Genomic DNA, 14096 nt, shown 5'->3' with positions numbered 1-14096 from the left:
CTCGATACGCAGGGGTCGAGAGGAGACGGCCGTGGAGGGGCGGAGGACAGGCGAGCAGCGCCGCGAGGGGTAGCTCAGGGACCGGCTGACGGCTTTCAGAACCCCGGCCTTAGGGGTTGGCTCCAGAGGAGGGCGAAGGGTCTGCTGGATTCCGGTTCTCGGTTGCGCAGTTCCACCGCCGAGCGAGAAATTGCGATATCGAGCGCAATAGTTCGAAATCCAACGGACCGACGCACAGTGGTTCCAAAGTGCCTTTTTCTGGACAAAATTCCGTATCTCCGACAATTCTCAAACGATTTTTTATTTTTTTTTTGCTCGTTTTGTCGGGGATTAAATTTGCTACAATATCAAATATCTGAATTGCGACCAAAACATGCTTTTTCTATCTTTTTTCTGACAAAGTTGGATGAAAACTTTAGTAGAACAATCTTCGGGGCTAATTTTATAAGATTTTGCTTATCCAAGTAGTTTTTTTTACGTAAAATCTTTAATTGGTACTTGGCAATAGCGGAAACGTAAAACAGGTGTCAGAATGTTTGAAATACAACTTTACAATGGCTGAAAATTTGGAATGTCTACCGAGTTTACTACAACCAGAACCGTCTGAAATATCAATTTAATGTATGATTATAGAACCTAATAGCGTTCAGAAATATTGCAGAAAGTCAAAACCGTGATTTATTTTTTTACGTTGCTATTATTGTATAACTTGGTATAATGCATCATTTATTAATATCATCGGATCCTTTAATTTCGATTTTGAGGTCCCAATGGCCAACTCCGTCCGTTGCACTTGAAAAAGACGCAAGATATCTTTTGTTTAATTATAAAGAAGATGTAGAATATATGGAAGAAGACTAACTAAATGAAAAAAAAACTGGTTAATAAACTCGTTTCGGAACCAAGAGTTCAGAATTTTTTCTTTTTAATCCCTAAAGAAAATTTTGGAAAACTACTGTTTGACATTTTAGCAAATTTAATCCCCGACGAAACGAGCAAAAAAAATCAAAAATCGGTTGAGAATTGACGGAGATACGGCATTTTGTCCACAAAAAGGCACTTTGGAACCACTGTGCGTCGCGTCGCGCGCTTAGCCCGCGGGATCAGCTCGATTTCAATTTTTTTTTCGCCATGAAATAGTGCTCCCGTCTATTTCTGTATCTCCAGGCTGATGATGTAGAATGGTAACGGTATCCTCTTTCATTTCCTCCCACTCGAAGCGTGTTATTCGACCAGCTAACAATTCTACCACTCACGGGCTTCGTCGTCAACGAAAACTGTTTGCTCGCGAAGGGTGAATGCGTGTCACGCTGATGCGCAGTTCAGCGGGGATGAAGGGATATCAGGACCTGCTAGTAAGAAACCCAAGCAACGAGTAGTAGGCTGACGTCAGCAGCATTAGCTTGGACCTTCGATAACTCAGACACGTCCAACGCTGCACGTAAAACAAACATCCGAGGAAGAGGAAAGCTAACCGGAAAAGGAATCCAAAAAATTAATAATAATTAATCGATTGTCTTATCATTCTTTTCAATCATCATTCGAAGCAATTGTTTATCATTCTTTTTCTGCCCGACGGCCTTAGGGGTCATCCTTAAATTACGTAAGGTGTTTTTCTTACAAGGGGGGAATTAGGTAGCGTCTTGCGTAATATTGTTTAACCTAATTTTAAATAAATACAAATTCTATCATTAATGTTCCAGAAAAGTAATTTTAGTTTAAATTTCCCGCAACCGAGTTAAATGGATTATATAAACCTTTAAGAGAATTTTAATAACTAAGAAAATTAAGTGTAAAAGATATTACGTAAGGAGGGGGTTGGAATATCAAATCTTACGAATTCTTATACTGGGGGATGGAGGAGGTAAGAATTCGACAAAATTACCCTTACGTAATTTAAGGACGGATCCTTAAATCGTTTCCGAAAACGCGCGACGCCTTCGATCCGCATCGTGCGAAATATTTTCCCGCGCGAGAAATCGCAACCCCTCGATCCCTCGAACAACTCTCGGGTAATCGCGAGGATGCCATCGATCGCGATCCGTGCTCCGCGCTGCCCGAAAATTCGCAGCGAATTCTTGGCTTACGCGTAGTTAGCTTTATCGAGGAACGATAGGGGAACAGTGGAACGTTTCCCAGACGAAATCCATCGGTGCTCGCGAGGAAATAAAATCGATATCGGGTGTACATCGGCCGGCGAAGTCGAGCAGGAAGAAATAAAAACGCGTCGCGCCCCAGCGAACCGACCGAAGAGAGACGTAACTCGCGAGATTTCAGAGTCCCTGCTCGATTTCCCTCGAAACAGCTCGGCGATTTTCCGGAAAAGCTTCCCTTTCTAATCGTCGAGGTACGATCCACGGATCCATACCTTCGTGCTTCTTTCTAACTCACATTACTGGTTACTACCATTCGCCATAAAATTGTCATCCCTCCTCTAAACCATCCACACCTTCCCTGAAACATCCCTCCGTGAAGTTAATATTTTCAAAGGAACACCATGTATGAACGTACAGGCTGGGTTGTAAGTGGGTTCAGGCGCTTATTAAGTTTTAGATATTCTCGTATTTAAAGGGATTAAGGTGAATGTCCCAATTTCTGCTCATTTAAGAGGTAACTCCTCATAAAGAAGGTGTAAAAAATTTGTTTGGTTGCAGAGTAATTGATTAATTCTTTAATAATAAATCAACCGATTCAAAAACTATTTAAGAAAGATATTTCAAGATGTTTAAATATTGGGTCATTCCACGCGAAGTCGGACAATTTCCGGAGTAACATTTCGGATTTTGGTGCAACTTGGATATGTTGTAGTCTTTAGGGGTATATAAACATATCTCGAAGGATTTTTCGAAATGTTAAAAATTGTGGATGTTACAGCTGTTTGAAATATAGTGTTTACTATTTTTCCAAAAATTATAACTGTTCAACTAATAAACTGATAAAAATCACCTTTTGGATGCTTACGGTGCAGATATAAGAGTACCTATTAAAAATTATTTCACTTAATAAGAATTTAGTAATTGTTCTAAACAAATGCAATTTTATAGTTGAAGGCACCTTTTGAAAAATTTGGAAAAAATAGGAGGATAAAGCCCTGTTTTTCCTCTCTATGGACATGTTTTGAAAAACGTGGACGTTTTAAAATTGGCCAAATGAAAATTAATCGAATGTAACGCTGCGTCAAATCACACCGGCTCGACTGGTCGCTCGGGCCGTGCGGTACTCGCAGCGGCCAAGCGGCTATACCTGATATTCTTATACAGGATTTCCGAAATGGTAAGTATTTGAAAAAAACTGAAGGTGGAAAACTCTTACTGTTTTTTATATCCGACATAATACGATATCTCAGTTTTTCGTGTTCGCAATATTTTCCTTGAAACGAGGGTGACTTTTAGTTTTTTAAATGGAATGTTATATATTTGATTACCCAATATGAAAGCGACTGCCAAGACAAATTCAACCATATGGTATACTATGACCTTCAAGGCCACACAAGGTTAGGAATGAAATAAAGAAACCCTATCTATTAGATAGATAGTTCAATACATTTACTTCAAACCTTGCAGCGGTCCTCATTAATACCCTATATAAAAGTGGCAGGTATAGCCGCTTGACCGCTGCGAGTACCGCACGGCCTGAGCGACCAGTCGAGCCTGTGTGATTTCACGCAGCGTTACATTCAATTAATTTTCATTTGGCCAATTTTAAAACGTCCACGTTTTTCAAAACATGTCCATAGAGAGGAAAAACAGGGCTTTATCCTCCTATTTTTTTCCAAATTTTTAAAAAGGTGCCTTCAACTATAAAATTGCATTTGTTTATATAAATGGTCAAATATCCGCTTTTATTAAGCGAAATAATTTTTATTAGGTAATCTTGTATCTGCACTGTAAGCACCCAAAAGGTGATTTTTATCAGTTTATTAGTTCAACAGTTATAATTTTTGGAAAAATAGTAAACACTATATTTCAAAGAGCTGTAAAATCCGAAATGTTACTCCGAAAAGTGTCCGACTTCGCGTGGAACGACCCAAATTAGTAATTCGTAATTAAATATAATGCTCTAAATGTCCGTATTTCTGCTCATGAAAAATAGCGATGTATGTATTGCCCTAAGCTCGTGCAACACTCGCGTAAATGTTTGAATATTTTAGAATTATTTCGTTGCAACTATAGTACAAACGTAACGCATATAATAATAAGAAAAATACGAAACGAGCAGAAATGGGGCCATGACCAGAAATTGGGACATTCACCTTATCTCGTAAAATAAAATAACAATAATGACACCCCAGAACAGTCCATTTCGACAGAAGTATCAATTATCCCTCGATCCTGGATCTCTCGCGCCAATCCGGATCACAGTGCTAATCGCGAAAATCCGTGGAATCTACCATCGTAGCGAGATCGATAGCCCAAACCGCGGGGACTCATCCACAGCGCAGCGTGCCGATGAAACGCGCTGCGCCCATAATCGGTAGCATGTTCCCTCGGCGGCGAGGAATCACGAGGAAGACTGTAGCTGCTGTTGCCAACGAAGGGCTTCGAGTCGGACGCAGCCATTCGAAAGGGGTGGCACAGTGGCGCCCGATTTCGCCGCTCCTGAAGGGGTAGTCGGAGGACAACGGTGGTGGGGACCGCGGGGAGGGGAGGTCGGCGATGTAACGTCGATATCACGCTCTATACTAGGCGTCGCGACGCCGAGTGGGGCGCCAGGGGTATAGGGGAAAGTTCCACATGGGTAAAATAATCGATAGCGCGACCGATATGTATGTACCGAGAGGCGTGTACATACGAGAGCCACGAACACTGCCGGCCACTCTCTATGTACGTCGCGTGTGTGGTTACACGCGAGCGGCGCGGCGGGGGAGGGCTAGCGGGACGGAGACAGAGCGATCGGGGGTGGTCTAGGGGACGACAGAGGGCAAAGGAGGGAAGAGCGGTCAGTCCGTGCACATAAATGCGCGTGCTGCCATAAACACGGAAACGAGGCTGAGCCGAGGGTGCGGGGGAAGTTGGACTTAGGGGTCTCGCGCGCGACTCCGCGAGATAATTTGCGCGTGGACCCAGCAGCGGGGTTGTAGATCTGAAATTCGAGTTTGCGAATAGACGAGGGCGGGGAATGGCCGTAAGGAGGAGCGGGTAAACGGCAGGCGACGTAAAATTGAAATTCGTCCGCCGCTGCGGGAAAGGGGACGCTGGTACCGTGCCCATTACTACGGTTCACAGTGGGGAAATTTCGCGATTTTATGGCCAAAACCACGAAAATAAATTTTTCCATTCGACAAAATAAATGCGAATGTCGATTGAAGAACTGATATGAGTAGCAAATGCCACCAATTTTACTGTCAAATGTTTTGATACAAAGCTCGTATAGACTCGCAAATGTTTATGTTCACGTGAAGTTAGACCGATCGCAAAGAATTAATCCAGATTTTCAAGTAGCTTCGAACACTTATATTGCGTTATCCAAAGATCTGAAAATAATTTCAAGGCATGGATTGAATTCCTGGTGGTGCGTGAGATATCTTTTTGTCCTCAAAATAATTGTGTTTCGGTTTTTAATAGAATTTTTAAATTAGTGTTTTAGAAATAACCTTTTCGTATAAGAATCAATTTTCAATACATAAAATAGTTATCAATCCCATAATATTCTGCAATGATTTTCATTCCTATTTTCCATTCTATAAATGCAATTATTAATTGCTAATAGTTGCTAATCTTGTAATTATATGCATTTTTTTTAAACACGATCCACTGTGTCTTGTCTAACACACGACATAACTGTGACCGAGACTGGTTCACATGTTATACATTACAAACCTTTTTATTTTTTTTATTCAAACGATTTTATTCAGCTTCGATCCTCTGTTTGATTGTTTGTATTAGAAGTGATAATCCTTCTGCTATGCCCTGCTGCACTGTAGCAGAGGCATGCTCTAACAAAGAAAAAAGTGTATAAATGTGAATAATAAAAAAATCTTTATCCTTCGTAATTGTTGTAAGTGCTGTTTCTCGGATAATTAGTTTCTCACATATTAGAACGTAAAAGTGTCGAATTTTATATATTAAAAATAAGTTTCGAGGTTTCGACCACGAGAATGGATACAGTTCTTCGACTGACATTTGTATTAAATTTGTAAAATTCGAAATTCTCATTTCTGTGGTTTTGGCCATAAAATCGCAAAATGTGCCCACTGTGCGCCGCGGGAAAGGGGACGCTGGTACCGTGCCCATTACTACGGTTGCGCAAATTCTATGTACAAACACGGTGAAAGAAAGGGAGCGGAGCGAGGAGTGATAAAGAGGCGAGCGTGTACGTGAAATTTGCATACGGCCACGGGCTAGAACGGATAAGGGCGTTAATATAGCGGGCAAATAGTAATAGATTAGGCGGCTCGCGTATCCGAAGGAGTAGTAGATGCTCAGAGATAAGGGCACGGTGATAGCGCGGCTGAACATCCACTGTATTGTTGCTGGGGACAAGGGGGCGGCTGACAATCTCGTCGCTCGACGGGATTTTCCTTTGGAACGCGGAAAGAAGACTCGGTGGAGGTGGGAAGGAAAAGGGAACAGGTGAGAGCGAACTCGATACGCGCCTAACTATCGAACGACGAATTAGATTATGTTGAAATCTTCCCTCGGTACAATGTAACGATGTGTGCGTGAAAGTGATACGGCGCACGCTAGGCGGGTGGAGATACAGGGGCTGAGGGGCAGAAAGAGGGTGACGAAACGCATGAAAATAACATTTATATACGTCCACGAGACGCAGAATGGAGCGTGACGTGCCCATATAAACTCTCCATATAAACGCGGAGCGAAAGGGAAGGTAGGGCGAAGGTAGAGGGTGGAAGGGAAGACAAAAATTTGTCTACAGTCACAAAGACGACGCGGCAGGGTCGACTCGGCTGTGTGAAACCGTACATACGTGTCCCTCCAAAGTGAAACGGACAGAGGGACCGACACATACAGGGCGGGTATGTACGGCCTAGGTTACAGGGTGTCCCATTTAAATCGATCCACGCGACTATCTTCGAAGCCATTGGTGATATCGATAAATGGTTCAGGCGAAAGCTGAATGGCTTCCGGGGAAGGCATAATCTTCTTGGATTAAACCGTATATTTTTTAATACGTTAATCGATGCGTCTAATCGTTCGTGGTAACGTAAGGCTGCGGCGTCGGTGCCGAAAGGCTGTTCGTTTGAACATCCCGTGTATACGGGACGCGGGTTTTCGGGGAGGGGTGGGTAGAGGGATCGAAGGAGGAGACAGTAATGCGAAGAAGAGAAGTGCGTAGGTGCTGTCAGCGGAGGGGAAGCAAAACACGGTGACAGGGAACCGTATCTCTGTGCGTGAAATTTGCGTACGTCTTTTAGGGGTAAGAGCGAGGTGGCACGGGGTTCGGCGGAGTTCGAAGGACGAGTAGAGTGTAACAGAGGAATGAAGAAGCGGGTGAATCGAGCGGATCGAGATCGGCCAGCGCGTTTTAGGTAGCTCTCAGTCTTTGTGCATTTCGCGTGTATGTACCACGTTTCTGCACATCCCATATATTCGTCTCACATGCCCCCCATATTCCACGTCTCGTCGCATCCCCCGTATCCCACACAACCCAAATACAGCGGATTCTTCGCATACCTGACGCAGCGTACGTGTCCCTCGCTATCCACACCTAATTCCAAGCAGGTAAGCCACTTTTCGGTGAAGTATTGCGGTTGTAATTAATTAGTCGGTGGTAAATGTTATTCCACTACCGCCAACGATTGTGTGGACCAGCTAAGTATGTTTTAATGCGCATCTCCGCGCTGCACCTGCAAGAGAAGTTGCGCCGCTGAAATAGTGCTCTTTGTGGGAAAAATATAGATTTTCGAATTTCGACTTTTTCAGGGAAAATCAGAATTCGCGAGTCAGACATTTTCGTTTTTTGCAGGTGCAGCGCGAAATTCTGCCTCTTGCAGGTGCAAGAATCGCGGAACGTAAATCGGCACAGCCCGTTTCGGAGTTGCTGCACCTGCGAGAAAGGCAGATTTGCCGCAACAGAATCCCTTAAAACCTAGCAGCGAAATAGTCGACAATTTACCGTGCACAGAACGATCAACAGATCGCAGATATTTAGCCGTTTTAAAGATGTTCCTGAGACCAGTAGTCCACAATCTGCCGTGCATAGAACGTTCAACAGATCGCAGATACGTAGCCGTTTTAAAAATGTTCCTGAAACCATTTTCCCTAGAAGAAACAGAGTAGAAGTATCGACAGGGACCTGAGGGCTTCCTGTTCCAACCTAATTGCATTCCACGCAGCACACAATAGGAAGGAAGGGGGAGGGGCGAAGTAGGGTGGACACAACAAAATCTCGTTAATTCATAAAAATTCTCCGCTCGCTTCACGACGGTCTTTTTGCCCCTGCGAAATTAAAATCCTCCGCGCGCAGTTGTATGATCGATAACTGAGGAATTGCAGGCGATTCTCTATTTTTCCTTTTTGCACGACGTGGGTAAGGGCTCCGTTAAATAAATTATTGAATAGACGCGGTGCTGTGGAAAATGTTTTCCGACGAATGTCCGACGGAGAGGAAAGGCCTTTGCTTCCTGCTCGGGTGACAGGACGATTCCGTGTCCGAATGGGGACAACAGAAATGTTCCAGTGTCCACGATCGGCTTGACCAATTATCCTAAGGTAATGGGCGAACCCCGTCTCAGAGAAACACCTAATATCGGAGCACGCGGGGGTTCGAGTAATCGCGGGGATTGTGGGGGGACAGTGAAAAGGAAACGGGGCACGGGACCCTCATGCAGATGTCTGATGTAGTAGGCAGTCGCACCTGGCGGCAGGTGGTCCTTGCCGCGGGGGTTCCCCTTCAGAGCCACTGGATCCACGCGTGTGCCCACGATCATGTGTTACCTGGCGCGTGTTTAGCCGCCTACCTCGAGGAAACCGATCAACTGCTCCGTCTGAACTCCCGGGCATAGAAACCGGGTCGCTGCTAGTCGTCCCCCAACGGTTCGCGATCTACGAATGACGGACGGGGCGCGCTCAAGGAGCACCTTCGTCTGTTCCTCGGTGGAGACACAGAGGACGGGCTGGTGGGGATCGGTTTGGTTGGATCGGGATTAAGGGGTCATGCTCAGTCAGGAGGTCGAAAAAAGGGTGGTCTTTGGAAATTTTTTACTCAAAAGCTGTAGCACGTTTCTCAAAAAATCTTTTTCCCTTTTAAGGATTGCATCTAGTACCGTGCATCGTAATTTTTTTATTTAAAAATATTTAGCAATGACTAAGTTATTGTCAATTACTCTAAGGTTCTCTAAAAAAAGGCTTCTGCGGTGACCACTGCTGCTCGAAAGTGGAGCATCTAAAATAAAAAATTCAAAAGAGTTTACTTATTATATTATATTATCTAGTATTTGAACGAAGACTTTTTTATCCGATGCTTAGTTTTCTTTTAATTCACGAAAATCAGGCAAGATATATGATAAAAATTGAAACTTTTACTTTAAACATCAGCCATTTTTTCCCAAATCAATGTTTCGAAAAACCCTTCGTTCAAATACTAGATAATATAATATAATAAGTAAATTCTTTTGAATTTTTTATTTTAGATGATCGACTTTCGAACAGCAGCGGTCACCGCAGAAGCCTTTTTTTAGAGAGAAGCTTCGAGTGATGGACAATAACTTAGTTATTGATAAATATTTTTAAATAAAAAAATTACGATGCACGGTACTAGATGTAATCCTTGCAAGGAAAAAAGATTTTTTGAGAAATGTGGTACAGCTTTTGAGTAAAAAATTTCCAAAGACCACCCTTTTTTTCGGCCGCCTGACTGAGCACGACCCCTTAATCCGTCTGTTGTTAAGTAGTAGTGATCCATTGTGCCATACGATCTATTGTAAATGATTGGTTTAAATAAAATCTGTGAAAATCAAGAGAAAATATGTTTAATGTTGGTGATCCTCTTGGGAACTTTTGAATTGGGAGCTTTTATACCATCTAAAGACCGCGAGCAAAGTATTCTGAGCGAGTTGCACGTGCTGCTTGGTATCTTCAGTCGTATTCGGCGCCGATAGTGATGCTGAGTCCTGTAGAGACTATCTTCGTCTGATGGTACCAGCGATTGGTGTCCAGAACGACTGTTCCATCAGAGAGAAATCAGGACGGTTAATAGGAGAATGTAAATTCATATAATAAATCGGTCGAACCTTCTCTCTGCACTTACAGTCACTTGCCATTCACGCGTAATCTACTCTTATTAATCATATTACATCTAAGTGGATGTACTTACTGATTTCGCCAGAATGCACCACAACCTCGAGCCTGTTGCAAGTGTAATAGCATTCCCTGGGTGGCTCTAGAATCCACAATTTCTCGCCCTTTACCTGCGCCTGCCACGAAGGGTGCTCCACGTCGTCCACCTGAAAAAAGATCGATACGTGCAAGTGCCTGAATATACACAGCGTTAATGAACACGTGGAAGGCTTTTTTCAAATAACGAAAGAAGCTTCGTTGTTTAGTTATGTTCTGCGTTCCCTTAAATAGTCGCCTAAATGGCCCGAAGACGATACTAATGATAAACTGTAGTATCGATGGGGGTCGTCCTTAAATTACGCAAGGCTTTTTTAGGGGAGAGGAGGGCAGGAATTTCTTGCGTTTACTTAGAAGGAGGGGAGAGTGAGTCAGGTAGCGTTTTACGTAATATTTTGGAACCTAATTTTCGATACGAGTAGGCTAAAAAACGATATTTCATCGCACACACAAAACCGAGTTAAATGAATTATGTAAATGTTGAAAAGAATTTTATTAACTGAAAAAAAATGGAATATGAAATCTTATAAATTCGGATACCGAGGGAGGGAGGGGGTAGGAAATCGTCAAAATTACCCTTACGTAATTTAAGAACGCCCCCTAGGTAACAGGATTGAAATAATTGGTCCTTCAACCTTAAAGAAAAGCCACCTGACGCGCACGGCTGCAAGGTTGTAAGACGGTTGCTGTGCTACAGGCGCTTGCAACTTGTATTTTAAGTAGCATAAAATTTCTTACAACTAATAAACTAAGGCTGCGCGAGTAAAAATTAAGAGAAAATTCGACGGAAGACTGATTAAACAAGGTCTCACGTGCATAGGAGCTCCATAACCATGGCTCCCCATGAAAATCCAATCAGTTTTTTCGCTCTCCGCGGTGGCTGGGAGGAAGTAAGGTCTGTGGTAGTGCTGCCTCAAGATGCTGCCGATCTTTTCGTCGCAGTTGCTCCTTTAACGAAGCCCAAACTGTAGCCTCATATAGACAACCCTCAGATTCATATTAAAAGTAGATAAATAATTAATCTACTGTTCAATAATTATTCTACAGAGTTGCATAGAGAAAGGATGCTTCGAGAATCAATCATCCCGATCCTCGTACGTCAGACTTAACTTTCTGAGATTCGACTAGACTCGCAATTGGATTCTGCAGGATTAAACCGAAAATCCACCTGAAAGCTAAGCTAAACTGTGCTGCGCTATAAAACATAAAGTACATAGCACAGCTTGGCTTAGCTTTCGGTGGAAACGGTTCCAAAAGGATATATTGAAGCTAATTTATTTAAAGCTTAGCATCGCATGGCTTAGCTTTCAGGTGGGTTTAATCAAAGACCAATGAAACAGTGTACACTTCTTTGCTCCACGGCTAAAGAATATGGAGCAAAAAGGACACGTTCGCCTGTCCGAATGTGAGTTTCTAGGTAATTGTCTCGCAGTATAAATATAAACCTATATAGTTGCGCGTAAGCTGGTTAGACGGATTGTGCGCATACGTGCGAGCTTTGGGGTGGTTGCCGAAGCCCCAGAACTGTGCCGTTCACGGGCACTGCTTGACCAACTTCCGCAATTCCCGAAGATCCCGCGGTTTCCCTGGATCATGGCTATCCCACAGAGATCGTCAAACTTGCACGGTGCATACGACTTGCTTAGCACGAAGAAAGTACATCGAATCGGATTGGAAGGTTGTAGGTACACTTACCAGCCGACGTACCACGGTTCTGTTCCCTTCTCCAGCATGGAGCGACTGGTGCTCATGTCGAACACATCCTGAAGGCTCTGGAACTCGGTGTTGTAGGGGAAGAACTGGCAGTTGCCGTCCTCGCCGTCGTACAGCGACTTGAAGAACGAGAACGAGAGCACCTCCGGGGCTGTCCAGTTCGTCATCGCGTCCGTCACCACGACTGGTCTTCCAGAATACGCGTAACTGTTTACAGTTTTTAAAAAAATTCCATCAATCGCACTGAATTGTAATTATAACAAAAAAAAGTGCGCTAAATTGAGCGAGCTATACCGTTCCTCGAAAGTCCCAGGGACCACGTTCGATATCCTGTCAACCTGTTGAACGTCCCGACAGATCGAACAGTCCTCAGCTGGTCGGAAAACTTTCTGCGTGAACGAGGGTAGCTCTGCCAGACACTTAAACAGCATTCTACTTTCAAAGATCCGCCCGAAGCCTCGAGCAAAATCTTTCAATTGACGTATCAGCTAATCGCAGTCAAAGCAGATTAATAAACTAGCTGGAAGCTGATTCTCTGAACAGTGATTTGAATTACGTTACTCCTGAAGCAAGAACCAACGCCCAAGTTGCTCACCTTGTCGTTGCGAACGGCGTGCGCGTAATTCCAGAGGAACCGTCCGAGAATCCACGCGAGGATCAACAGGATCCACAGGTGTCTCCTGCGGACCTTCGATCCCCCTGGTCTGAGCACGGAATGCGCGCGGAACAGTTTCAGAGTCCTGTTCCGAAGTCCCGTTCCCTCGATCTTCCCTACTATCGAGTGTATCTCCTTCTTCGCGATGTCGAAGGGCCTCTTCGAGGCCTCCGAGGACACTTTGCCACTGTTCGCGTTTGCCATGGCGTAGGGAGGCTTAAAGGACCCGCGAGTTTCCGCTCAAGGAAGGATTCAGCTTCTTTTTATCAGCGAGGCGAAGTACTTTGTTCGTAGAACTTGTTCTCGAGGCATCAGTCGCGATCGGTGGTCTACCTGGATTCTGACTGGGAACTCCTGATGTTGTTTAATTACCACGGGAAACTGAACCACGAGTCGTCGATTTGGGGATGTCCCACGGCTTCTGGGACCTCCGGTAAACCTGCTGGTCGACGTGGAACTGCGGCAAGATGTTTCCACAGGGTTCCAGAGAAGCAAAGGACTCTGTTGCGCATGGGGATGCTGCGACCCGTTCACGGGGGTGTGAAATGAACAAGTATCTGGGCTACCGATTGATTGAAACGAAATCTGCTCGGGCGCGTGGAAACTGAAACGATTTCTCTTCGAGCTGCTGAATGCTGACGAATAGCTTCGATGGGGAGTCCGATAAAGTGTACGCGTAGATTTAAGCCCACTCGTGGAAGATCGCTCCTTCGATTCCTGCTTGCTGAACGGAACGTTTAATATCGCCGAAGGAGGCTTGAGTAGATCCCAAGTGAATTCTACTTAAGAAGCATCTTTGTCTCTAAAGCTTCCAATTGTTTTCGACTATTTCCATTTTGCAAAACCTTCGGCTGGATGAAGGGAATAACATTGGAGCTGGGGTGCTCGAGCACGTCTCCCTCGATGGGAACTTGTGTGTTGGTTTCTTATCACAGAGTGCAGGTGCCAGTGCTCACCGAGCCGCGAGGATTTTCTTGTTAAAATACAATCATCGAGCCAACCCTTATCGCGCGTCCCCATTTCTTCGACGCGCCTCTTTCCCGCGTCGAACCGATCGATTCGGTATCAATTTTGTAGCCCTGCTAGTGGCTCTTAAAATTTCGCGGGAAGATTAACGTAACGCTCCACGTCCTCGCGTGAAATAAAATGTTTAAAAACCGTAGCTGCGCGCACACGCGGGGGAGGCGAGGTTGCGAAACGATTCTCGTGGAATTGCCGAAGCGGAAGGGGTTGCTCGGTCCGACGACCAGAAGGGGCCCACCTTTTACGACTGCAAATTGACAATCTGCGCGGCAATCTGTTTCTTAATTAACAATCCGCCCCGTGGAAAATCGATGCCGAATGGATCCCGGGGCGCGGCGTTTTCGATCGGGGGATATATTTTCCGAGTACCTTCTTGAATGTTTGCCGGAGTAACGGCACCTTTTGCGGGC

General features: G+C 44.5%; 1 protein-coding gene across 1 annotated transcript; it reads right to left on the bottom strand.

Annotated features, from left to right (window-relative positions):
- Positions 1 to 9967: 9967 nt before the first annotated feature.
- LOC143369563 (uncharacterized) lies at positions 9968 to 13730 on the bottom strand. The gene is made up of 6 exons (XM_076813655.1): positions 12604 to 13730; positions 12303 to 12427; positions 11991 to 12215; positions 11108 to 11243; positions 10276 to 10405; positions 9968 to 10123 (listed from the first exon to the last, which is right to left on the bottom strand). The coding sequence occupies exons 1-6, from the start codon at positions 12865 to 12867 to the stop codon at positions 10038 to 10040; spliced, it is 966 nt and encodes a 321-aa protein (XP_076669770.1). The 5' UTR covers positions 12868 to 13730; the 3' UTR covers positions 9968 to 10037.
- Between the last annotated feature and the right edge of the window lie 366 nt (positions 13731 to 14096).

This window comes from Andrena cerasifolii, chromosome 6, assembly GCF_050908995.1.
Source record: "Andrena cerasifolii isolate SP2316 chromosome 6, iyAndCera1_principal, whole genome shotgun sequence".
NCBI lineage: Eukaryota > Metazoa > Arthropoda > Insecta > Hymenoptera > Andrenidae > Andrena > Andrena cerasifolii.
The sequence above is the reverse complement of the archived record's forward strand: the minus strand, read 5'-3'. Positions and strand labels throughout refer to the sequence as shown.